Genomic DNA, 26,149 nt, shown 5'->3' on the forward strand with positions numbered 1-26,149 from the left:
TGATTCTCATTTTTGATAACATCAAAAGCATTCTACAACAATTTACCATCTTCGAAGGTGCTGGAGTCGATCTCGATGCATTTTTTAGTGGGGCGAAAGCGCTTGAGGGAGCAGTTGAGGTTGTGGTCATCCGACATGGCTTTTCGATACTGGCCGAAGGGGCCGATCTTAGCGGAGAAGGGACGTCGGCGTGGTTTCCCACTCTCACCTGCAACAAGCCTATGGATCTGCGAGGTACCAGTGCCTCCTGCCTCACCCATCGCTGAGGCGCGATGGGGGACTAGATTGCCGATGGAGGGACAATCGCGCTGCTCCAGGTGGTACACGGAAGTGTGCAGGGGACTCGAAGTGGCTGACCTATAGGCGGCATTCGATCGCCTTCGCATCAGGTCCCATCTACTGTCCTGCGTAGCGAGGGTGATACAAACACGAACGTTAGCAGCCACCAAAAGCCGGATTGGTGCAATACACAAACCGAATGAAACGGGTGTTTGATAAAATGATGTTTCCTTAAAACCAAACAAGACCAAAAGTGGAATCGGTGTTATCGAGTGATACCTTGAACTAACAACTCCTGCAATGGATTACTTTACCGTAACAGGCTCCCCTACTCATTTACTCCCAGTCCAGATTTACTTGGAATAGCATTTTTGACTCTATTTACATGCCAAAACATGGTTTAGTCGTATATATGTTTCTACGACATTGAAACCATGTCTGAAAGCTTATAACAGGCATCGAAACAAAGGGCGTTCACAAATATCCCTCAGGCTGCATACAAAGTATATGACTTAGTGATAAAACAAATATAAGTTGCTACAATAAGGTGAAAAAGCATATTTAGCTATAGAACCTTAGTTTGAAAATACAAAGGTTATAAATACCATGTGTACTCAACCTACTAAATATTTATTCCTCAAAAAAGAATGGAAAGACATTGATTTTTAATAGCATTTAATCAGCATCGCATGAAATTCTGCGGAATAATTGTATCATCAAAAAGACTGATTTTCTAGAGTGAGGCAGGTAAATAAAGACGAACTCTATTAATTCCTGCAATGTGAGTTGAAATTTCAACATAAAATTAGCTATTTCAATGAAAATTTGGGTGTTTCAGATCCTATGGATAGCATCAAATTCGCTACATAAAATGAGAATATTTAAGCACAGCAGTCTCGTTAGCTACACACAGTTAACACTTGCCCAGAGGTGACGAAGAAAACTGAATGACTATCAAGTGCCTATTATGAAAGAGTGGCTACAATCTGCCAAAGTAAAGAAGGCCAACTTACCACCTTCTCCAGGCAGATGTTCTCACCAACCTCGTTGGGCACGTTGCAGGGGATTGAGAGGCGGCGGAGATGGGAAAAGGAAGAGTTGGATATAGTCGCTGACTCAGAGAGCAGTGTAGAGTTCTCCACCTCCTGTTGAATGCTTACCTCCGCAATGCCCTCACTACGCCTTGCCAACATCCACACGGACGTCCGCAGGATCGCGTAGCTGACACCATCGGCGCCACCGACGGTTTCTGGGCCCGCTCTAGCGGGGGCAAAATGCCAACATCCCCGGCTATACACCTAGCGGAAATGGTGGAGAGGCTTAGCAGCCGAGATAATAGATTGTCACCGAGCTTACTCCATCACGAGCTTTTGCCCCACGGATAAGCAAATTCTAACAACACGAGATGTAGCCACAAATCAATGACTGAAAATTAGGATAGGTAACGGTGTCTCAGCGCAAAAGGTAAACATGAATATTTTATTCTGTCCAATGTTGTAGCAAAACAAGCGCAAGCTTAAACGGTCAACAAATTAGAATAAACTAGTTTAAGGAGGAAACCCGAAAGAAACACCACATTCATCCATTAATGTAGGAAAATAAAGGAAATTACAACACACATCACTTATACACAAAAGATTGCAAAAGATTGCTTCAAGCATCGCCCAGCTCACAAATACATCTTCATGCACTTCTGTGCATACCTATGGAGCATGCGATGAGTAGTTCTAAGGCTTGAAGCGGATTGAGAAGGTATATTATGCAGCGTAAAGAAGGTTTTAAGCTAATAATATGCTACAAATGTGTAAAACGACAATATTTATTCAAAATATTCCAAAAAGATAAACAAAAAAATTGGCCAAAACTAGTCCAGAAAGTATAGAAGAAAGCGGATCTAAAACAAGTACCAAGTGATACCCGTGGGACTAATGGTTCAGATCGTTGGATGATACAGGCTCGTGCTTTAATTTTCACCGCAGCATTTGAACGTGCCTATGAATTATGGAATGTATGATTGAAATTGGTGTTTAGCGAGAATAACAAAAAAAACTGCTTTAGATGGTTGGTCTGTTTGAGTGCACGATGCGCCTCCATGAGATAATTTCCGCTACTACCAGAACGAACTGTTTTGAAATTGGGAACGTTGAATGCAAGGTCTTCTAGTCAAATTAGTAAGAAAAAATCAGAAAGTGATGGGTGTTTAGAAAGAAGGGAACTACGATTTCTCATGTAATTGTTTTGAAGTCAAGCACAATGATTATGGCAATAGAGTGATAGATAACTGCTCTGTAAGCATACAAAATTATCTATTAAGTTAAATTTCGATTAAAATAAACAGAAGTCAAGAATGGGGAGAAAATCTGGGGTGGTTAGAGAAATAAGTGGTTTAGCCTTGGACGTATTTGGTCGCAAGCTAGCAGAAGATACACAAAAACTTTAACAATCACATGAGTGTGAGCATTCGATTAACCGGAGCGAGGACCGTACATGGTGAAAGAGGAGACTCAACATATGCAACGGTTCGAAGTTGGAAACATACGTCGATATCATAGGCGCTCTTTAGTACGGCATAACGTACAACACCCTCGAAGAGGACACCTTGCAATGCACCAGATCGATCGTAAGCCGTTAGCTCCAAACAGAGGCATTCGCTGTCACGAAGATCACAGTCTTGGAAAGCCTACAAACAAAGCGCATAGCAGACAACAAAGGAATGAAACTCACATTATGGTAGCTACGTCTATCTACCTGAGACGATAACTTCTGGAAATCTCATTACCGATAGTTTGACAACAATCATTTCCAGAAGACGTCACCAACTTTCCTTATAGCAAAGTCGTCAAATACACAAATATTTGGAATTCCGCACAATCTTAAAACCAGTCTCATTCTATATTAGCAAAAAGCTCGTATTACGTTGCAATATTGAACAGAGGATAGCATTGAAGGAATAACATTGAACACAACTACTAGAGAACCATTGCCATAACAGACGATAGAATTTCAATGTACGCGTACCGTCAAATCCGCGAAATAAGACATATCCTAATCTTTTCCATAAAAATTAGCCATACACTACCTGATTGGGTAGTGGTCTTCCAAAGCTTAATCTAGAAAACACACAAAAGTAACTCACATCCTCAAAGTTATCAATCGAGAAGACAATATGAGGATACACGATCGTTTCTTGCGTTCCCTTCGAAAACATCGGCCGATAACTTGGAGAAGCGTAGACAACCTAGGTTACATTCAAAGACGTTCGAAAACCAAACAACTATAGAGCCTTCGCAACGAAATTTAAAAAATGATATGCAGCAATACACCCTCCATTTCCTAGTTCTAATCTTGACAAATTAGTAAAAGCATAAGTGGACCACCATTCGCACCGATGGTTTAAGTGAAATGACTAAAACAATGTAAGCATCTTTGAGGTTTAATGGAGACATTAAACATATACTTATAAGAAATGCGACAATAAACAAAGTAAACTACCAATGATTTCTTTTTTAATATTTCCATTTCCTGTGCACCCGAGCGCGTGCATATTCCCAGAGTGATAACGTATGTAAACTAGAAGGTCAGCAAACAACGTGTCACAAGAGTGGTGTTGCAAACTCATTACCAAACCCGTAAAACATACGCAGTGCGTTATGAGATTAAGGTAAACAGTGTTCTCCCAGTTAACGGTTCTGTCATTAAGTTGTGGAATATTTGGGCTGCACAGACGGAATACACGTAAATAAGGCTATAATCCGATAATTACTAAAAGAGTTCAGTTGCCTTTGCAAATCTCCAAGTCGACTGCCCTACGATGAAAAGAAGATCGTCATGCGAGCCACTATCAATCAGATGTAGTACACCCGGATTGCAGAACGTTGACCAGAAGAGAGCAGCCCAAAACATATCCTTCGATGGACCGGAACTTTGGTCGCATGAACCATAACCGGTACCTGAATCTGCAAAGTTGAAAAAATTGGTATAGAAGGGCAGTTAGACGTTTAGCTGGGTTTTCATTTCAATCTGTGGTGCAAAATTCCTTTGCCCCAAAACAAACAAGTTGGGCAGCCAGAAAGATGGCAAATCGCAAGAACGAAAAAGCCCCCCAAACTACTTGAACATAAGGTTCGTTTAAAAGGAGCTTCGAAGAATTTACCAAGAAACAGGGCAATTTAATTGATATATTAATTCCACGAGTGCAAAATAATGGCTAGAATTCTATAATTAAAAAAACGGGAAGAACGCTGGGATTAGTCAAATGTTAAATCAAACATGCTTAACTAAATACTCACGTTCAGAGATTCACAGGTACCCACAAGAAATCCTACTAAACACTAGCTAAACACGTATAATAGGCAAAGTCATGTAATTTATCGATGATGATCAAAGTTGACCAGTGATGGGATTATTCCATACACCAAGACTATTAAATCACTCATGCAAAAATACAGGAATAAACTAAGTTGGTAAAATGACTATGACCTATGGAGAGTCCCAAGGCAGATTTTTATTGACGAAAACGATTCTGTGAGGCGAAATGCAAACTTAAGTCATGACAAACTTAAAATAAAATCCTTTCCAATTGTTTTTGAGCGTTCTCTGGCAATTTCCTGTAGCAACCTATCAAGCGTCGCGGCACCACCCATCTCTCCATCATTCATACTACGACCCTTTACTTGATGGACCTAAGAGAGATCGAATTCGTTGCAATAAACAAATTGTTTCGCAAATAGAACAACACTTTTACAAATTTAGACAGTGCGGGACTTTTTGTTGCACAATTAGATAAATCAGGCGAAGTACATTTGTTTAATGTCAAGAGACCAGTTATCTCTATTACTGTTTTACAAAGCAAATTCATAGCACAAATTTAGATTACCTTATTTCCAATTCCATACAATTGTCGATTCATGTCTATGTATCACATCCTGATACAAATCGTGCCCATGAAATCCTCCTTAATCCGTCAGCCATTCACGACAAACTTGACCTGTTTATGTAGCGTTTCGAGACTCTCCTGTTGTCGAAAGAAGACATATTACTAAGTAGAACACATATATTCGACATACGGAAGGGCTGCAGCCACTAGCATGGCCCAGAAGCCATCCCACTCAGGGAAGTTGCAACGTCTGAACACCTACGTGACCCGTTTTTCCAAAAGGGAAATTGAGCAACAAGCCAACTTACTGCAATTATGCGAATGACCTAAATTGGTTACTCATTATTTCGACTCCAATCCAACGGATCTGTTGAAAACTTGCAGTATGGGGATGGCCAATCAAACGTATAGAACACGACATGCTCCTCGTGCCTAGAATCATACTTCCTGATGGGGCTTACAACGGCTCATCCTGTGATTCGGCTAAGAACCCACCCCCAAACTCCACCCTGTAAATACACGCCGACGTCAATAAACAGACGTCTCCTCCGTTGGGCGTTCAGTGGCACACACCCTACCATGGAACACAATACACCGTCTGCCTAGTAAAGCAGAGCGTGAGTACACCGAACCTGCGGCATAAATTACAGAACAATCGACAGATTTAGAAATGATTTTATTACATCAAGGTATACACAATGAGAACTACTCTTGCGCATCTACCACATCACTGATGGATTTGCTTTTTACATCGAAATCCAAAATGTTCGGTATGGTAGCCTCAACCGTCACAGGTGATAATTGCTCCTCGCCTGATCTCGTTTTCCCCGTAGCTTCATCGACCTCCATTTTCTCTACCAAGGCTGCCTCTTCAATACCTTCAACCACTACAGCATTGAAGGTTTTCTGCACAGCTTTTAGGGCACCCAGCTTGCGAGGCCCCTTCGCTGCGACATATCGGCCAACCATGTCCTTCACCCGTTCTTCGTAGAGTTTACTGACATACGAAGCCATCATTGGCATACCCTCAATCACAACAGACCCGTTACTCACTTCGGCATCCAGTGGACGAATGTCGGTAGAAGCCAGATCTTGAGGATCCTAAAGAACGGAAAAAACCTTGCTTTTGCAAAACATTCAACGATCGCTCCTATCGCGGATGAGGTAACCCTTCCGATGGTAGTATTTCCCCTAATTGCTTCAGTTCACAAAATCCCTTTGCTTCTAATATCTGATTTATGCTGTACGCACTTAGACACGTTATCTGCGGAAAGAAGAGACCGCACAGGAAGAGCGTTCGGCTTACTCTCCAGGTTTCCCAAGGAGTGAGATGCAGATGAGTTGGTCGGGCTTCGCTGTCAGGTCCGAGACCACGTCGACCGAGGAGACGATCGAAGGCGGGTCGCAGCTCCTGGCAGTTGGCAAATTGGTCAACACGAGCGAAGATGTACAGACCGAGGCGCGCTCGTGACAGGGCGACCACAAGACGCCGCACGTCACGCAGGTGGCCCACGGTGTGCGTGCGCACCAGCGAAACCAAAACGTAATCGTTTTGTTGACCCTAAACAGGAATAAACGGAAGCAGTGCGTTCCCCATACTTGCCTCTCACAGGTAGGTCAGTGCATGGACCAACACCCTGCGTATTTTCTCCTAGATCACTTAGGCAGTGATCGAATGGTAAGTAAAACATGAAGGCAATGAAATGTTTCTGGTTAAGTGTTTGCCTTTAAGCACCAAATCACTCGCAGCAAGAGTGCTACAATAACATGTATCAGTATGGTGCTGTATACAGGCATCACAGATCCATTACAAGGCATTTTGGATTCATGAGTTCATGAGCATGAAGTTGAGTAGAAATGAGAGTTTTGATAAATGAATAATTAAAAAAATCACCCATGTAAGGGAGGCAGGCATCACCTTCATACCTGGAATCTGTCAACGGTCGTGACCGTTCGCGGCTTGCCGAGGAGAGGATTGGAAGCACAGCGTGCATCGATGACATCGCGAATGAGATGCTTCTGGCCATTGTAGGTCGTCAGAATGGTTATTCGATCCGCCGGATAGCCGAGGATTCGCATATACATATAGGTTGCCACCACATACTCCGCTTCGGCCAAATTCTGGTAGAAGTATGCACTCGGTTCCGACTCACCAACACCTTCAAATCATTACAACGCCAAATAAATGTTCAAAAACGATCAATTTAACGAAACAGTACTGGCGGAATAATAAGACAGCCGCAACACCGAAACTCACGAATCCACGCAACTTTGGAAAACTTTGCAAGCAGGCAAGAGAATGAAAGCGAGGTAAGAAGTGATAGCGTTTGCTTACCCTTATAATCCTCCACATTGATGAGTTGATACTCGTACCGGAAACCCGGATTACAGAGCTTGTACTCTTGTCCAGTAATGACATGCGGAATATCCAAAAGGCGCTCGTACCGCCAGCTGTACAGCCTCGAGATGGAGGGTCGCGTTCGGCCTTGTGCGTCCAGCTGGATGGTCGGCACGCCCAACTTCACCAGGCGCGCAAACAGTGACTGACCCATGTTCGAAAAGTTGTTAAAGGCCTAAAATCAAGCAATTTACACGATACGTACAAGCAGTTACCTGAAGGCGGAACCATACGAACATGGTACGATTAAAATGGCAAAGTGAGGAGGAGAAAAAGGAATATTTGCCTGATTTTTGACAACAGGAGGTAGTTGATTGTGATCACCAATCATGATCCATCGTTTCAGCCGGTTGTAGCCCGAGATGTCAGGATTCTGTAAGAGGAGAGGAATGAAGGTCTCAATTTCGAGGATTTGGGCTGCTTCCTCCATGATAATGGTATCGTAGGTGAAGCCCAGTTGGACAAGGTCACGACGCTTCAACGCGGCGTGAGTGCACGTCATGGCGACTATCTTGGCCTCCTGGGTGAGGAGGAAATTAGCGCGCTCCAGACCCGTGCGCATCAACTCAAATGCCCTGAACTCCTCCAGCGTGTTAAAAATTGCCGAAATAGCCCGGAAGCAGGAACGCGCAGTTGAAAGATCCTTTGTCAGGCTTCGGCCCTAAGCACATAAATAGGGCCAGTCATGGAGATTCAGCTGTATCCTAAGTTTTAGACTAATAGGGAAGCTGCCATGCTAGCTAGCGTCTACACTGTGACCTAATTTGGACTGTTTAGGCTAAAAATTATTTTTAGCTAAAGCAGACTTACCCGTATTAAGACAGATGAACGTGAAGTACACGCATTTAACAAGCAGTCCCTAGAGCAAATACTCATTGTAAAAAAACTACTTACGGGGAAGATTTGTTCCACAAGATCCATGGGAGGATTAACCTGTCCAGTGATGAAGGAGGTGAAGGGGAAATGGTTGCGCACAAAATCGGCCCTAGCAGCATCCTTTCCATCGCCATATTTTAGCAATTTGGCTGCTTCAGAAATGAACTTTTCCCAACGCGGAAGTACGTCCTGCAGGAAAAAGTACTGCGCAGTTTCACAAGTGTACAATTGGTGTGCGTTTTCATCAATGTCCTTTGTTAATGGTCTCGGTTCGGTAGCAGTAGCAGTGGCCACATCGGTGGCATCCGCATTCTCTCCATTGGTGAGGTCAACCGCCTTTTCGTCTGCCTTTAACGCCAGCTCTAAGCTCCTGCGCAGAAGGACAACCTAAGGGGGGAGCGTAGCCATTTGATAAGTTTAGGGTGACTCATGGACTAAACAAACCGTTAACATGCTCTTTCGCCTTCATACCATAGAAAAATTCTTAGAAAGTGCCAATCACTACGTCATCAAAAAAATCGGGTAAATTATCATTTTTAGGTATTTATGCAGGACGGCCAGCAAACATTCATATCTAATCCCGCTTCCCCACCTTTTTACGCATGACAAATAGTAAAGGATGAGTAGAGTTGAAGAGATCAACCATCACAGATGCAAAAAATTTTAATAGATATTGGGTTATTATAAGCGTGAAGCATGTTTTAATATTCCAGTTGGAAGAGAGAATCAATTTTGCTAATGAGTAGTATCACTATGGGAGACTCAACTTCTGTAGGAGCTCGATTCGCTTTGATAGGATAAAGTCCACACGACCATAACGAGAGAAGTCCTTTGTTGTCGCCAGCGCCTCCTCACCATGACCCAGACGCAGAAGATGGCGCTCATCGATATCCAGTGCGATGATTTTCTCAAAGAGTTGGTTCAGCGCCTGATTAGAGTGAGTAACAACCAGAATTCTAGAAGAGGGCAGTGCAACGTGATTGATTGAATGAAGGCGTTAGGGTGCATGGATCACCTATACCATTACTTAATTTGCATTACCTTTGACCGGGATAGTTGTGGTAGAGGTTGTGGATGGTTTGCACGGCAATATCAGTCTTTCCGGTGCCCGGTGGCCCCACGACCATGGTAAGGCCAGGTTGCATGCCCGCCCTGATGGCCTCCACCTGACGAGGTGTGAAGGCGATTCGATTGCCTGGCTTCGCCCCTGAGGACGTGGAGCCCGGCAGCCAGGTCGGACAGTCTACCGTTAGGAGGCGCCAGGGCACCTGACACCCCAGTGGCGTGTAGGACTCCGCTATGAGCACAGGCTTCAAGGGGGCCTCCATCGTGTCTGAGAACTCCTTTGGCTTGGAGTGGGCCGCTGTTGGAATTTCAGTCAATAAACGGGCCTCTACATGTGCCGTTGGGTCTTCACTCAGAGAGGGGAACGTTATGCGATAGGGCGGTGGCGGGTCGACAGCTAGATGACAAAGATGCGTGCAAAGCAAAAGCACTATCGAAAATTGGTAATATGGAAATGATATGGTTGGTCTGCGTCAATTTGTTGCTACCAGTACTTACACAAATAGTAGATGCAAAATAACAATTATATCTGTCGGAAGATCCGTGCTTCAAATCCAGTATAAATAAACGTATATAATACAGCCGCGGTATCATTTAAAACGTCCAAGGAACACACAGAGCTAAATTATTGATCGAACTCACCGATATCGGTGGAGATTGTTTCTATGGTGTCTTTGTCGTCTTGACATTTGTAACGCATATCGACAAATTTGATGGAGTATTGCGGAAAGGACTTGCGGAGATGGTCAGCGGAGAGGAAGGTATCGAACCAATTCTGTCGAGAATCATAAAATTCCGGACGTCGTGAGTAATGTGCAGCTGCAGGATCAAGGTAGCCCATAAGCAGATCCAGAAGCCAGTCGGGGACCACAGAACGGGTGTTCATGAGATCTCTTTAACAAAAAACCAATAATTTCCTGATGACAATATGAATTGATGACTGTGTAGGATCTACTTTAAATTGAGTAGAACATACATTACGAAGAAATGAGGTACCTCTTCATTTAGAGCTACCGAATATAGAAGCTACTGCTAAATTGGGTTTTGAAAAAAAAGCCGGCTCCCATAGCAAGTACAGTACCACTCAAACTATTCCTACACACCGTATAGTGTCAAGGACAGCTTTGAAATTGTTCTCCTTGGGTTTTCTGCGTACCAACACATTGAACGTATCGTAAATGTCCTCGGGCGAGGCAGATTCGGCCTCAAAAGCCTTCTTCTCTAGCGATGTGATCGCTTCAGCCGAGCGCCCCTCGCGTTTCGCCCGAGCGATCTCCGCACGAATAGCCCTCCCTCGATTTTTCTCATTTCGTAGACGATTTATGTCCTCCTGGTATTGGCAGGGATCCAAAGAGACCCGCCACGTTGGAGCCGTCGTTGGGGCATCAAACTCATCTGCTTGATATAAATGAAAGAAGTGAAATTTCAACTAGGTTTTTGTGTTAGAATACACAAAGCCACTCATACGCACCTTTACTTGGAACCAGACCAAAACGCTCCTCATCGGGAATGAGCTTCCCAGCTTTGTCTACTTGACCCTCGATTTCGCAGCCACGAACCGCCAAAATGCCAATCTGAGAAAGAAACGGCTTGCGCGGGTTGTACCTAGACAAGTTGAGGAAAAGGTACTTATCAATTGAAACGTTTAACACCAATCATAAAACTTAGTTAACTATATGAACTGCGATGTGTCTATAAACCATTTCTGTAAAGGGGAATATGAAGAAGTAAGAAACAATGTTACTCCAGAGCAATTAAGTGAACTAGCCACCTAAGGAGACTGGTAAGCAATAACTTATTTTTTATTATGACGTTGTAATATTAAAGACAGAAGGTATGGAGGAAGGGAAACACACTTCCAGTTCCTGAGCTGGCTTTTTGGTTGAACAGTTACAAGGAAGACAGGATCGTGGCGACGTAAGCCCTGCCACTCTTTCTGTACGTCCTCGCGCAGACCCGCTAACACGACGCGCACGTCAGCGCGCACCCGAGAGGACTGCTTCGCCCCCAGCGCCGGTTTACCCACCTCTACAATGCTGAAGGCCTGAATGGGCAGCGCCATCCGCGACCACCCGTCGAACACTACCTGGCCTTGCTCTCCGCTCCACGGCCTCATGCGACTCAGTGCGTCCTCCAGATCCTACAGCGAAGTGGAAAAAGTAGAACCCAGTAAAAAAGCACTATCAAACTCTGCAGGATTCTTAGCGCAATGTGCTCATACCTGTCGAATCTCGAACGTTGACTCTAGTCGAAAGAGGGTGAAATTACGCATCAAGTAGTCTTGCAGAGTTAAAAACTGCAGACCGAGTTTAGGCAGGGCTAGACACTCGTCGCCGGAGAAAAATTCGCTCGGGACCAGATTTGCATTCCAAAGGAGCTCCTCCGTGGGATACAAAGGTGCACTATTCATTTGAGCCAGATGCGATTCACGAATTGCAAAGTGATAAACGAGGAGCTGGAAGAAAAGTGAGCATGTGATCTCAAACCTAGATTCGAATATAAACAGCTAAATGATGGCATTATATTACGCTAAGTGAAAATCCTTTCAAGCGGTGCAAAGGTTACCTTGATAAGCATGTCCTTCTGAAAAAGTTTGCTGGGGAATTGTGGCGGAAAGACACTTAGGGGATTTGGGTTGATTTTGCGCTTTTTGGCGGTCGATAAAGAATCACCATCACAATTTTCTTCCTGTTCATTTAGAGTTGAAGGCAAAAAGTGAAATTTGGCCGCCAAATTATATAATTGTCTTGATGATAATTTTTCCAAAAAACCAGCCAACTTCTCCTGAGACTCGTAGGCAGCAGGATTTGCCACCGCAAAATCACGGAATATACCTTCTCGACCCTCCGAAAACACTGTCAATTGAAGTTTGTTTAATTGGAGACAGTGCCTAAAAGTCCGAACAGGTGATTGCAATTCATAATGCAAAACAATCTAACATATACAGGTAAATAAAAAAAATATATTCGAGTAAAAGGTAGCAAAATCTGCGAGACAATGAGCATCTGCACGTCAATTTTGAACAACCACCTTGAAAATGTCTAAATTCCGTGATATCACTAAGTTGGACTCAAATAAATTTTAGCTATTAGGCGAGCTACTAATGCACAAAAATACCTGAAATATGGTGACTTTTGAGCTACCTAAATCCAAAACCGTTAGGTTCACAAATTTATCTTTTAAGCAAGGTTAGGTGAAAAATGCAGAACACAAGATTAGCCATTACAGAATGAATAGTAACATAAAACATGCACATGGTAAAAGCAAACCGGCTTTCGGAATTTGCCAGTTGTTTCCTTGTGGTCGCCATTTACGAAAAACACTAAGACCACTGATGACTTGATAGCAAAATGAAATACAGGGAACAAGTTTTGTGTCATGAATAGACCTAATTCAAACGCACAAAACCGTTGTGCACGAGCTGTTCACTATGAATTATGCCTTAAAAGAGAATAAAAATGTGAATTACTAGAGGGACCAACCTTCGATCTAATTCAATTGCATCCACTGCTTCCCCCGTAGTTGAATCCACTTGAAACTGAGCATAAAAGGTCAAAATGTCAACAAGTTCAGAGAACAAGCAACCCTCTTTTTTCCCTTCTGCTTTGTAGAGGACGCAATTCTGACAGCGTATCACTGTATGACGATCGTCCATTAAGATCATAAGGAATCGGCGAGTCATCAACATGCTGGATAAATCGATCAGAAGTAGCAAACTCCTATGCAAGTAATGGGCGAGAAGAGGGTCCAGATCCTACAAAAAAGAGAATATGAACAAGCGTACCACAGCAAGCTATTTAAAAATGTCCTAATCAGAATAATGATGGAAATGGAACACATTCACCCCTTTACCATTTCAACTCTTATTAAGCTTACATATAGATAAAAGGCCTTGACATGAATTATACCAGCTCCGAATGCCGGAACTCCAAAGCACTTTGCAAATATTCAAATTTAATGCAATAGGTTAATAAATAAGAACCTTGTCACCGGGTAAATTCTCTAGAATGGCCAAAAATTTGTCGACAAAATTGGCCACAAAAGCACGCTGTTTGGTTAATCTTTCAGACTCTTTTGCATCTAACTCAGCAGCATGCTTTTCTAATTTTTTCAGAAGTTTTCGGTAACGAGAGGGACCCGCTGCCAACTCCTTTTCCAACCGTTGCGGCTGAAGATGTCGCCAAACCGCTAGAGAGTAGATGTCCTTTAAGCAGCGCCGCAAAACGCCTACTTCTGCCAGGCTAGTCAGGCAGTGGGAGAGGAAAGTGATGAGAACGATGTGTTCTGTCAGGCATTTGCGGAGGTCCTCACGGTTCGTCGCCAGCTTCGGGTCGTCTGGTGGGAAGAGAAGATTGGCGTCAATGGAATCATTCACAAGCATCTCGATCACGCGGAAAATCAGCAGACCGAACTGGCTAGGATTATCACGGAAGCACTGAAAAATGAAAAACGCACTGTCAATAACTTAGCAACTTTGTCCCATTGAGAGAATACAAGCCTTGAAAAAATTACCTGCCAAATGGGTACTCTTTCACGAGCTTTCTCATTGACCATGACACAAATGGATATAATGTGGGCACGACTGCTTTTTTCATCGAAGTTTGGCCACAGCCAACATTCAAGATACTGTGCCAATTCAAGCATCATACATCGACGGTGAGAGAACCCGAAACTAATCATATCTTCCAGGTAAATTCGCTCAACAAGGTCATCCTGAAATATTTTTTTTGTTTCTGCTGACCATCCGTGTCGATTGGAGGAAGCCAATATGTGCGCGCCAACTGGGCAATACGACTCTGACCAGCGAAATCGAATGATGACGACGTCATGGTCACTAGAAAATGGAATCAAATGCGTCATTTCCCAAGAGGACCACCGAGCAGAGCAAACCCAACCACAGGCTTTGCAGTCACAGGACACAAAAAAGGCAGGAAAACCTAGTATTTAATCATAAAACTACTAGAACAGTCGTGGCTAAGTAGCAATAGCATGGTGTTGTACACAGAAATCTGTTTAGATCGCTTTTTAACTACAGTCAAAATGGGTTTAACGGTATGGATAGAAAGCGAAAAGAAACACTTAATTACAAAATCACGCAGACCACACACCGAGAGCGGAGGTACTCAAACAACCCTCGAAAAGCAGTTAATTAAAACATTCAAGTGATTGTGATCACTTTGTATTAGTGTCTTTTTATCGCCATCGAATAGAGTTATAACCACCCTGCATATAACTAGCACACTCCGAGGTTGCCATTAGACGGTATGCTATTCCCGTTTTCTGCCTTTATAAACGACACGGAAATATACAATTAGCAGAAAATGTGTAGCCTTGCAAAAGCTTAATAATAACTTACCAAATCTTTAATTAAGAGCCCTTTATTTAGTAAGACCCCCAAAAAAACTTTTTACTCCAAAAGTGAAAAATTACCTGATTTTACATAGAATGTTACTGATATTTAAGGCATCCCCTTAGCTTGATTTGCATAATGAAAAATCTGAAATAAGAGGTTTAAAAATTGCAAGTAGAAAAAAGCATAAATGTGGCTGTAATGTGTTAACAGTTTTTAATTTGCGTTTTATTAAGTTCGTTGGGTGGCCATTTAGAAGTTTGAGCAATTCGTGTCTTCTGCAAGGTGGTGAGATGATGGTGGTGATGCAGGGTGACGCGTGATATGATTTGCATCAAGCTTCTATGAATTCTTACGGTATCAGTAAATTTTATCTTTGCTGCGTTGGTGATTTGGCACCTAGTTTTATGGCCTAGCTGCACAAGCATCTGGGTCTCCACAGTTTGTGACTCCGCCATGAGGTATGTCCCTTGAACAGTGCCAGTAGACGACTTATGCTTGTGCGCGCGCTGTTGAAGTCTGGTCTACCACACCAATTCATGAGCTACATATTTCTGCGTGAATATCAGGGTTTATCGGATTAACCTTCAATGGACTTATAGAAACTTGGTTTTAGTTATAGTTTCTTAACGGGCTCCCGCGTAGTTTGAATGGGGGCGGGGAAAATGTGACCCTTACTTGCCGGCGCTGGCAGTAAGTTGTTACTTACGTGTCCTTGAAGGAGGTTAACATGCCCTTAGAGCTTGGCACATTACATGGCGGCTGAATGAGTTTCCTCGTGGTAATCTTTACTTCGCCTTCAATGTGACTTAACATGTAGATGTTCGAAACTTTTTCTAAGTTATTTGGACGCTCGTACACACGAGATTTATGATGCTGAGTTACATTAGTCCAAGCAAGTTTTCTGGTAACTAGCAACATGCAGTGATTAGGAACGGGGTGCGTGCATTATTGTAAAATTGACTTTATGCGAGTAAAATCCCCTCGCTGTTTGATTGTTGGCACAGGATGGAAGCGATGGAAACAATTTGAAAAAACAAATGGTCTAGCCCAGTTGTACTCTGGAAAAATAATCTCTGACTTTGATTAAAAATGTTGAAGCTAAGTTACACCCACAATTTGTGGGATGCAGCGAGTTGTTGAAGTGGGACTTTGTGTACTTATTTGTCCACTCGGAGCGTATTTTGAGTTCATCAAGGCAGGTTGGGGTTGTTCATTATGTTTTTATGCTACTTTCTCCGTTTCTTGCAGCGTCTAAGTTGTTTCTACCATGTTTCTCTGAATAAGTGTGTTTTCCCGATTTAACATCGAATAATTCCTACTTAGCTGGGTTGATTCTCGTGTAATGGAGTTTATTTTAAACCATGCTAATTAATTGTATCTGGGTGCGGGTTTTCCCTGCACTAAATTCTTCACAGTATTAACATAGTTCCGGATGTGAAAACTGGTGACCTACTTTAGCAATCCCCATTAAATTGATTACTCCGACCAAACGCGGCGTGAGTAGACACGGCTTGAGAACCTTAAAAATAGGCGGTCTTTTTTGCTGACGAAGAAATGCACTTCCTGACGATTTCTGTCTCTTAATGTCTTGCGGTGAAACGACTAGATACCAGCCTTAGTCACGTTTGATTATCCTAAAGTGGTGTGATTTCGTTTTCCACTTAAATTATCAAAGCTTATTGACAATTCACTTGAACTCTATCTGATGTGCCCTTTTTCTAGATGTTTTTAGAAATTGTTTTCCTGCTTTTTGTGCTTTGGATTGTGTTGAGGTGCTGTGTATGTTTGACGGATGCTTCTGGAAGGTGCAGCACAATGATTGTTCTGGGTTCAGGTAATTTCTTTGTTTTTCCTGTTATTTTCGCCATAGGTGGCCACACGGCAGAGCTGTTGTCCTATGTGCGCCTTCTGCCTCCAGCCTATTCCCCGAGAATATACGTTGTGGCTTCGAATGACAATTTAAGTGATCAAAAAGCTTCAGAACTGGAAAATACACATCAGAACAATGATGTAAGATGACATTGGTGGATCCCCATTTGCACACATTAGTTTTTGGTCGAAAAGTTACCTCGCGCCAGGGAAGTTGGGCAGTCCTATTTCACAAGTATTTTCACCACATGCTATGCCAGCATAATCGCCACTCTCTTGGTTTTAAAACATCGTCCTCGGCTTGTAAGTTACTTTAATCGCACTACGATGCCAATGCGGAGTTTTGAAGCAATGACCTCATTTTCTTCATTTATTTTCCCCGGGTTGACACTACCAACTGTATTACTTAGTACCCACTCATTTTATCATATCCTTTGAATTGCATTTTTCTTCTGCTAAGAAATCATCGTCTCTGTGATTATTCTGTTTTGGATCATACTCACATTGGTGATGTAAAAATGTTATATTGATCCCGGTTTTGTAAATATGGTGCCAGGAATTCTTTCAAGGAAATTCTTACTGGATACCTTCTTCGACATCTAATTTTCCACCTCTTCTTGTACTTCATTATAGCTCTTGAAATTATCGTATGTACAATTTTACATCCGTTTTTTCAAGGTACTCTGCAATGGTCCTGGAACTTGTGTCCCGGTTTGTCTGGCGGCCTGGGTGGTACACAGCTTTATGCGCGGTTCAAAGGCTGTGGTTTTTGTGGAGAGCGTGTGCCGCACGCGCTATCTCTCCCTCTCCGGTCGCTTGCTTTACCACCTCCACTTGGCCCTCGTTGTGGTCCAGTGGCCTCACTTGGTTAAGAAGTATCCTCGTGCTACTTATCTTGGTCTCCTCTCCTGATGACACCATGTTTTTGTTTTTTCGTTTTTGCCCCCCTTTTATAATTCATGAAAGCTTACCGGAAGGTAAGGTTGTGATACCATTACCCATAATCGCCGATATGGTAAATGGTAGTTGACACCAATTGAGTTTCTCGAATGTCGCGCCCTGAAGACGGTGACGGATCAGTGCTCACCCACCGTCCTAGAAATCAGCGCTTTTGTAAGAATCGTCTTTGGTGTACTAGTAAAAACAGTTGCCTTAGGGCGATCAAAGATGATGCTGTGACGGGGTCGGGCCAACCGAGCCCGGTTAACGCCCCAGCGCGAGGTCACCTCCTATCCCGCCGCGTTGTGAGTATGCATGTGATGGAAATAGTTCTTACTAGCTTTCGCCCTTGCGGCGCCCCTCGTTTGCAACAGTACGAGGTCAGAATATGATAATCTATGATCCCACTCATGTCTACGGAATAGCGACAAGAGGATCAGGGACCGTGATCACATGGTGCCCAGTCTTCTCCAGTCGTAATAAGCCGGGTTAGTGTGGTGAAGCACGCTCCAGTGAAATACAGGAGATCCGAGAGGCTAAAAACAGCTCAAAGGCCATACCGGGGGGTGGGGGTGCCCCCCGTGCGGACCTCGGCATCTGTGTGGTCTAACACGCCGTTGAGCACATTACCAAGTGGCTGCAATAACTTATGCTTTGCTAAACACTGTAAATAGTAAAAAGATGATATTTGGAAGTGTGCCCAATTTTTTGCAGTCATTTACTTAGCATTCTTTCGAACGGAGTGTCGCAACAAACATCGCGTAAGTAAACAGAGCAGCAAATTCCTAGATAACATACAGTGGATGTCCTGATACATTATTCGGTTGTACGCTTAATCGCACAGACGCTTCGGGCTCCGCAGGCAATAATACCACTCTGAGGTATGGCCCTCGGGCCACGTTACTAGGTGCCCGGCTCAGTTGAGCGGTGTTACTCTGTTCTCCAGCACCACATTGGCTTACTGCGACTATGTGAGTCACAACACCAGAATTTTACCAAGCACCACAAATCAACGTCTCAACTACAGCGTATCTTCATCAAACTTGAACCTCGGTCACAACTATTATGCAAGAAAGTTGAGTAGGCCCTATACCATCTTGAAATGTTCATAAACAGTGAGTTATCGAGCAAAACAAGCGAGCTAAAGTAATTAACTGTGATCTCGGTTTTTTTTGACGAATAATTAAACGAACTTTAGCTAGCATGATGCAATAATTTGACCAGATTATTTGCTGGTGGAAGTCGTAGGGTGCTAATGGAATAAGAGCGAGTTCAGGATGTAACAATATGTAAAATAAGCATGAATTACTCTTGTATTTGTGTTTCATATGTACTGGAATGGCTTCCAACAAACAGTATTCTAACGTCTAACTAGTCGAAATTCTATCTCTTTTTGCTGTGCAAAGCATTAAAAATGGTTTGACAAGGTAATCTAAAGTCAGTTGTACACTTGAACCATTATTTTTTACTGCAACATATATTGCCAACATTAACGTGTTTTGTTTAGTTCACTCGACTGGCACTTTTTCAACTAACCATCCGGCTTGGGGGTGGACCACTTGACTTTGCGATGGTATGCTTATCCGCTTTCTGGACGTTGGTTAATGGTCTAGGGTGAAGTCTAACGGATGTACTGCTGTCACTGCTTTTTGTTTTACCTTCACCTCACCCTAATATTTCCCTGCTACTAACTTGCTATTGCATTTTTCTTCTATTTGGCAGGTTAACTTTACAGTTGCCGAGATTCGTCGGTTAATGGCGAAGAACAAAAACATTCGGAATATGTCTGTGATTGCTCATGTTGATCACGGGAAATCCACTCTAACTGATTCTCTTGTTTCAAAGGCCGGCATCATTGCCGAGTCGCGTGCTGGTGATGCTCGCTTCACAGACACTCGCAAAGACGAACAGGATCGGTGCATCACCATTAAGTCAACAGCCATTAGTCTCTATAATGAACTGAATGCAGACCAGCTAGACTATGTGCGCAAAGTTCAACCCGTGGATAGTGATGTGTCGGGGAAGGCCGAGTGTGGTTTTTTGATAAATCTTATCGATTCGCCTGGTCACGTCGACTTCAGCTCTGAGGTTACAGCTGCCTTGCGTGTGACGGACGGTGCTCTCGTCGTCGTGGATGCCGTCTCAGGTAAGCACCACTTTGAAGCTATTGTATCCCTCGTAGGTGTTTGTGTTCAAACGGAGACTGTTTTGCGACAGGCTATTGCTGAACGTATAAAGCCTATCCTTTTTATGAATAAGTTGGACAAAGCGCTGAGCACAATGGGCCAGGACCCCGAGTCGTTATATCAACATCTCTCTAGGGTTGTTGAGAACGTTAATGTTATCATAGCTCAATTCAGTGAACACGATGGTCCCATGGGTGATGTAACTGTAAATCCAGGGAATGGAACCGTTGGGTTCGGTTCCGGTTTACAAAGCTGGGCCTTCACCTTGCATACGATGGCGAAATTCTACGCAAAACGTACTGGCATGGATGCTGATAAGCTCCTTCCTCGGCTGTGGGGAGATAACTTCTTCAACGCAGCTGAAAAGAAGTGGCGCAAGTCCAAGACAGACCCCAAAGATGTACGGGCATTCGTGCACTTTATACTCGACCCAATTACAAAGATTTTCAGAGCTGTTCAAGACGAGGATAAGCCGATGATTCAAAAAATGCTTACTGCGATTGATGTAAAGTTGAGCACTGAAGAGCACGACCAACCGGCCAAGGTTTTGTTAAAAACAATAATGCATAAATGGCTTCCCGCGGGCGATTGTCTTCTTGAGATGATTTGCATTCATCTCCCGAGTCCTTTTGTATCCCAGAGATATCGCATGGAGATGCTCTACGAGGGTCCTAAGGACGATGAAGCCGCTATCGGGATAATGAATTGTGATCCCAACGCTTGCCTCATGATGTATGTTAGCAAGATGGTTCCAACGTCTGACAAGGGTCGTTTTTACGCCCTGGGTCGTGTCTTCTCAGGTACGATCGCGACCGGCCAGAAAGTTCGAATTATGGGTCCCAACTACGTTCACGGCAAGAAGGATGATTGCTGTGAAAAGTCTATCCAGCGTACTATTCTCATGATGGGCCGTTATACGGAAGCCATCGACGATGTTCCCTGTGGTAATATCTGCGGTCTTGTAGGTGTCGATCAGTTCCTCGTAAAGACCGGCACTATTACGACTTTTTCTGGTGCTCATAACATGCGCCAAATGAAATTCAGTGTCAGTCCAGTGGTCCGTGTTGCTGTAGATTGCAAAAATCCCAGCGATCTGCCTAAACTGGTGGAGGGCCTAAAGCGCCTTGCGAAGTCTGACCCTATGGTTCTCATTCAAACCGAAGAGTCAGGTGAGCACATAATTGCTGGCGCGGGTGAATTACATCTGGAAATCTGTTTAAAAGACCTGGAGGAGGATCATGCGTGTATTCCGATTAAGAAATCTGAACCTGTGGTTTCATACAGGGAAACTGTTACCGAAGTATCTTCAGTTCAAGCTTTGTCCAAGTCGCCTAATAAGCATAATCGTTTGTTCTTCCGCGCGGAACCACTGGGTGAAGAACTCACCAAGGAAATCGATGACAATGTAGTTACTGCAAAGCAGGATCCAAAGGCTCGAGGTCGTATTTTGACGGAAAACTACGGTTGGGATGCAACTGATGCACGTAAGATTTGGTGCTTCGGTCCCGACCGTACTGGACCCAATGTGGTCGTTGACGTTACGAAGGGTGTCCAGTATCTTAACGACATCAAGGATAGTGTTGTAGCTGCCTTCCAGTTCGTCACCATGGATGGTGTCCTATGTGACGAAAATATGCGGGGTATTCGTTTCAACATCGAGGACGTGGTTCTTCACGCCGATGCAATCCACCGAGGTGGAGGCCAAATTATTCCCACTGCCAGGCGTTGTTTCTATGGTGCTTGCCTCACCGCCTCGCCGGCTATCTTGGAACCTGTCTATGTTTGTGAAATTCAGACACCCGAGGATGCTTTGGGAGGCATTTATAGTACGCTTAACAAAAAACGCGGTATCATTTTCAGTGAAGAAAATACTCCTGGTACGCCGATCTACATTGTGAAGGCGTACTTGCCTGTAAATGAGTCCTTTGGTAAGGCCGCTTTGTCTCTTAATCCTTGCTCTTAGGTTTCACGGCAGAGCTTCGCGCTGCTACCAGCGGTAAGGCATTCCCCCAATGCCAATTTGACCATTGGCAATTGTACCCAGGAAACCCTCTTGATCCTAACAGCAAGCCTGGTGCTCTAGTTGCCGGCATCAGGAAGCGTAAGGGCAAGCCCGAAGCTATCCCAAGTCTCGATAACTTCATCGACAAACTATGAGACTAAAATACAGTTTTCAGGACCTACACTTACGTTTTTAGCGTGTAAAGTGTTTGAGGAACTGTGTTTGCGAGGATTGGTCATAGGCTAATGTTTTAAGGGTTACAAACGGTCGGTAGTGGTATCGGGAATGGACTCTTGGGAGGTTTGGAATCTTGTAGACATCCAGCGAAGTGGGAATCGTCGTTCTGGTCGTTTTTTATGGCTAGTAGGTCCCAACTCTGGGGTGGTTAGCGTGGGGGTTTGGGATGTGTCCTGACTGGGTTCTCTATTTGGCGTCCGATTCGCAATCAGCGTTCAAATTCACGTCTACCTGTGTATTGATACGATTCAGTTGGGTTCATTACACCTACCCCTGTGATTTTTTAGTCACGCGCGTATCTTCTCAGGCCATCCAGGCGGTCGGCTGCGTGGGGGGCACGCATCACGCGGCCATGCCATGCTCGCGTCGGATGACGTCAACGCGTGAGGCCGGCACGACACCGTGACATCGTGCGCGCTTAAGCCCGGGCGCGTTCACGCTCAGCAGAGCGTCCACAGGTCGGCTGTCGGGTCATCTGAGTCGCCTGGATAGCACCCCTTGCGTTCGAACCTGTTCGTACTTTGTAACACGAGACGGTGGCGTGTGATTCTACTGAAACTCCTACGGCATGACTGCTATAGGTGTTAAGGGAGGATTATTAAGCGATTTAATAAACTAGTTACTGTCGCCCGAAATATAAGGAAATAGTAACAACCAGCAGTTTTGATGGTAAACGCAAAATGAGGTCATTCAAATGGCTGGCGAAAGTGCGTTTCTTAATCTCTATTTAAAAAATGGATGAAAGTGAACATCAAACTAACCATAATGAAGATAGGTTCGGTGAGGCACATGCTAGAGAGACCCACCTCTTTTATCCAACCTTGCCATGCTCGATTCGAAAATAGATACAAAGGGAGGATTAGGCAAACTGTATTATGCAACTGCACCAAGGGGGTTGGTGAGATTGTGATTCCCAAAAATATAAATGACAGGAAGATTTGGACTTGATTCTGTTTCTGCGAGGCTGGCCTTTCTTCGCATACTGTACTTTTGATTCACAATTCCTAAACACCCCAATTCCACATTTAGCGATATTTTTGTCTCAAAAGAATCTGAGGGTGGAAAGCTTTTATGTCATAACATTTCATCACGGTGTTATGCTTGTAAAATCATAACGGGAGTCGTCCACTTTACAGAATAGGAGAAGGTGGTTTCGACACTCGTAAATTGAGTTATGGAATCCCATGGTATATAATGCCGCATGATTAAACAGATTGTACTTAACTTTGAGGGCGTTTCTGATTATTTGTTTATTTCAGGAGTGACTAATTTTAGCAAGTTAGAATCTTCTTCCAGGTGAATACACATGAAGATCCCTTGGTTTTAGCTTCGCACTTAAGAATCTCCTTGTAATAAAGAGATAAAGCGCTCATGAGAATAGGTTAAATCATATCAGAGAATCATTAATTCATTCGTGAGAACTTTTTATCGTAGGAGTTGGAAAGAAATAAACCGGAACGTGAACATATGCCTATGCTCCATAGCATGTACAAACGACCGCACTTTACAGGCCAGAGCTGTGGCGGCGACCAACCCCGAAAACTTGGGGAGCTTTTTGATTGGTGGAATGCTTTCAAGTAGGTGTAAAGAAAGACCTATTGCTAACACAAAAGTAGTACCTTTTAAGTACTGGCCTCTCCAGGGAAATACAACCAAATTTACTAAATCCGTTATTTTTCATAATTAACCGCAAAAGAATGGGCTTTAAAAGGTTGAAGAAACTGTCACAAATGTGATTCAGATCCAACATCCGGACGATATCGCCTTCGGCTGACGTAGAACTTGAGTCGATTTGGGCAATCAGGTGAAACTCACGGGACAAAACGGCAATAAATTATTCGAAGCATTTCTGTTTTAACTTGTCGCTAAAAGCAAAATATCAATAGAACAACTATTCTTCAAATTGTGTTTTGTCTTTTATAAATTTCACCACAGGAAACACATTCATCTTAAATATGAGTAATTCTGATTTGATTTTAAGTATTAATACTGACCACGGTAAGTAATAACTCAAAGCAGAGCCTTTTGAATAAAAGATATTAGTTCGCTAAACATTTGCATCAATCCACTTTGAGCAGCAGAACATGCACAGAGTATCCATAGTATAAGTTAAAAGTGCCCAAGAGACCCAGGATTTTTCAATGATAGAATACTTTAGCAGAGTATGTGATTTATTGCTCTGTCTCGTGACTTTAGAAACTAAGAGAACAATTATTTTTTGAATTTCAAGTAAGGGTGATTTTAGGGAAAAATGGTTTCTTAAGGTTCATTTTGCCTAGTGTGAGAGTACCCTTTTAATTACTGATGGTACCATTAGCTTTAAAAAAATTTCCATTTTGACGATTGATCCGCCTGGAATGTCAAACTAATATACTAATTTTGATATACAGTCTATGAAAGAACAAAATGATTTGTTTTGACCCACAAAAAATAATGCCCAAACATATCCCACATGTGCTGGTGCGCGTCCAAAGACATAGTGATTTATTTTCAAGTTAGATAACTGGTTTTTTGACAATGTGTCATCCTGTTCGTACACACAAAAATCATCCTTACCTTCACAACACAGGAAGGTACTCACATTAAAGGAACTGTATGTGAGACTTGTGGCATCCTGGGGTATTTTTCCGGTGAAGAAATTAGTGAGACAATTGGATTCCAGTGGCCTCATTTTAGATGCCGAGATAACTCTCACGTGTCATATTTTATGTAGATAAAGTTGGTGTTGTTACTGAAACCACTAAAACGCAGAGACGAGTAATGTGACCAGGGTTCGACTTTGATTTTCTCAAGTACAGAAAGTACTTTTGTGTATCCAATTTACTTGCGATAGTGAATGGCACATAATAAGTGTCCGCATGAAGCTTGTGAGATAATGCTGAAAACAAATCGACGACTCAAATTTTTGTGTGAATTGCCACTAAGTGTGAATTTGCCCAAAATACATAAACGGATTAGAAACATATGTAAAAAGTGAATATACATATCCCATGCTACCTTTTCCACGTGGAAACAAAGTGCCCTTTTTTAAGAGGAGCACGGATCTTCATAAAGGTTACAACACAACGCTAAGATGTGGACCGTTTGAAGGCAGATCGTAAACTGAGGTAAGCATTTTCAACAACGCGTCGTTAAACCACACCTTGTGCTTCAGATGTTGTATACTTGGCATTAAATTTGTAGACACTAGAGAGAATCAAGTTTCCAAAGAGGCAGAAGTAAAAAAAATTGCTGACCAATGCAACTCATTTACGTTGGATAGAAACCGGTAAGTAACTGCAAAAAAGATGCTGTCATAAAGGTGGGAAACTTCAAAGTGGATTAAAGATATGGGGATATTCCTAAGCCTCCTGCTATTTTGATAGCCTGCTGTTATAATTCTAGGATAAATAAAGGGTGACAGCGAACAATTTCGGTATCTATCCCTGTTCCATCAGTGTCTTATAATGGCCACGTCCATTAAAAGGTCACAAAGATTGAAGTAAAAAAATTTATTCGACAAAGTAGGCATGTGAGGAGAAATTTGGAAAAGAAAGTACGTTTATGCTACCATATTTATTGCTCGTAAAAATACGCACCACTATATTCTCACATGCATTGCGTTCATTGTATAAGTTATTGTAAGTGAGGGAAAATGCGCTAATAAGAATGCCTTAAAGTAGTAATTCTGCCTCCTACTCATGAAAATTCCTAAAAATCCGCATTTCTTCAAAACAGCCGCTCATCAGCAATTCCTACATCTAGAGGTAGGGGTTGAGGTGTTCAAACTAATGGGTTGATAGCAATTACTTCATCATGACAACTGACTCATGCCAGCTAAACTTGGCACTGATGAGGGCACAGCTTACCTCAACACTTGAAAATTTGCCTCACAAACGACCAGGCCCGAAAAACCATTCAATTTAATGCCAATCTAGCTACCTGTTACTTTGGCAACGGCAACAACATGGTATACCAAGCCGGCAGTTCGTAAAAATGAAAACCAAATAGATTACCAAATTCCCAGATGAAAACTATTTATAAATAGGGCGGAACTAAAAATACTAAAGCTATGCAACACTACCTCTGT

At 43.1% G+C, this 26,149-nt stretch overlaps 2 protein-coding genes across 2 annotated transcripts; one reads left to right on the top strand and one right to left on the bottom strand. All coding sequences in view use genetic code 11, as the record gives it.

The window, feature by feature from the left end:
• Nucleotides 1-12,922: 12,922 nt before the first annotated feature.
• Nucleotides 12,923-14,141, bottom strand: EGR_01666 (Intron-binding protein aquarius; the record flags this gene model as incomplete). Its single annotated transcript, XM_024490915.1, has 3 exons — nucleotides 12,923-12,935; nucleotides 12,977-13,248; nucleotides 14,007-14,141. 3 exons carry the CDS (start codon nucleotides 14,139-14,141, stop codon nucleotides 12,923-12,925), a joined length of 420 nt encoding a protein of 139 aa, XP_024354780.1.
• A 996-nt stretch (nucleotides 14,142-15,137) lies between these two features.
• Nucleotides 15,138-21,998, top strand: EGR_01667 (Elongation factor 2; the record flags this gene model as incomplete). Its single annotated transcript, XM_024490916.1, has 11 exons — nucleotides 15,138-15,156; nucleotides 16,718-16,857; nucleotides 16,897-17,019; nucleotides 17,395-17,591; nucleotides 17,855-17,964; nucleotides 18,030-18,143; nucleotides 18,500-18,536; nucleotides 18,563-18,626; nucleotides 19,163-19,228; nucleotides 19,378-21,769; nucleotides 21,805-21,998. The coding sequence occupies 11 exons, from the start codon at nucleotides 15,138-15,140 to the stop codon at nucleotides 21,996-21,998; spliced, it is 3,456 nt and encodes a 1,151-aa protein (XP_024354781.1).
• Nucleotides 21,999-26,149: the final 4,151 nt, after the last annotated feature.

This window comes from Echinococcus granulosus (assembly GCF_000524195.1).
Source record: "Echinococcus granulosus chromosome Unknown EG_S00006, whole genome shotgun sequence".
Taxonomy (NCBI): Eukaryota; Metazoa; Platyhelminthes; class Cestoda; order Cyclophyllidea; family Taeniidae; genus Echinococcus; species Echinococcus granulosus.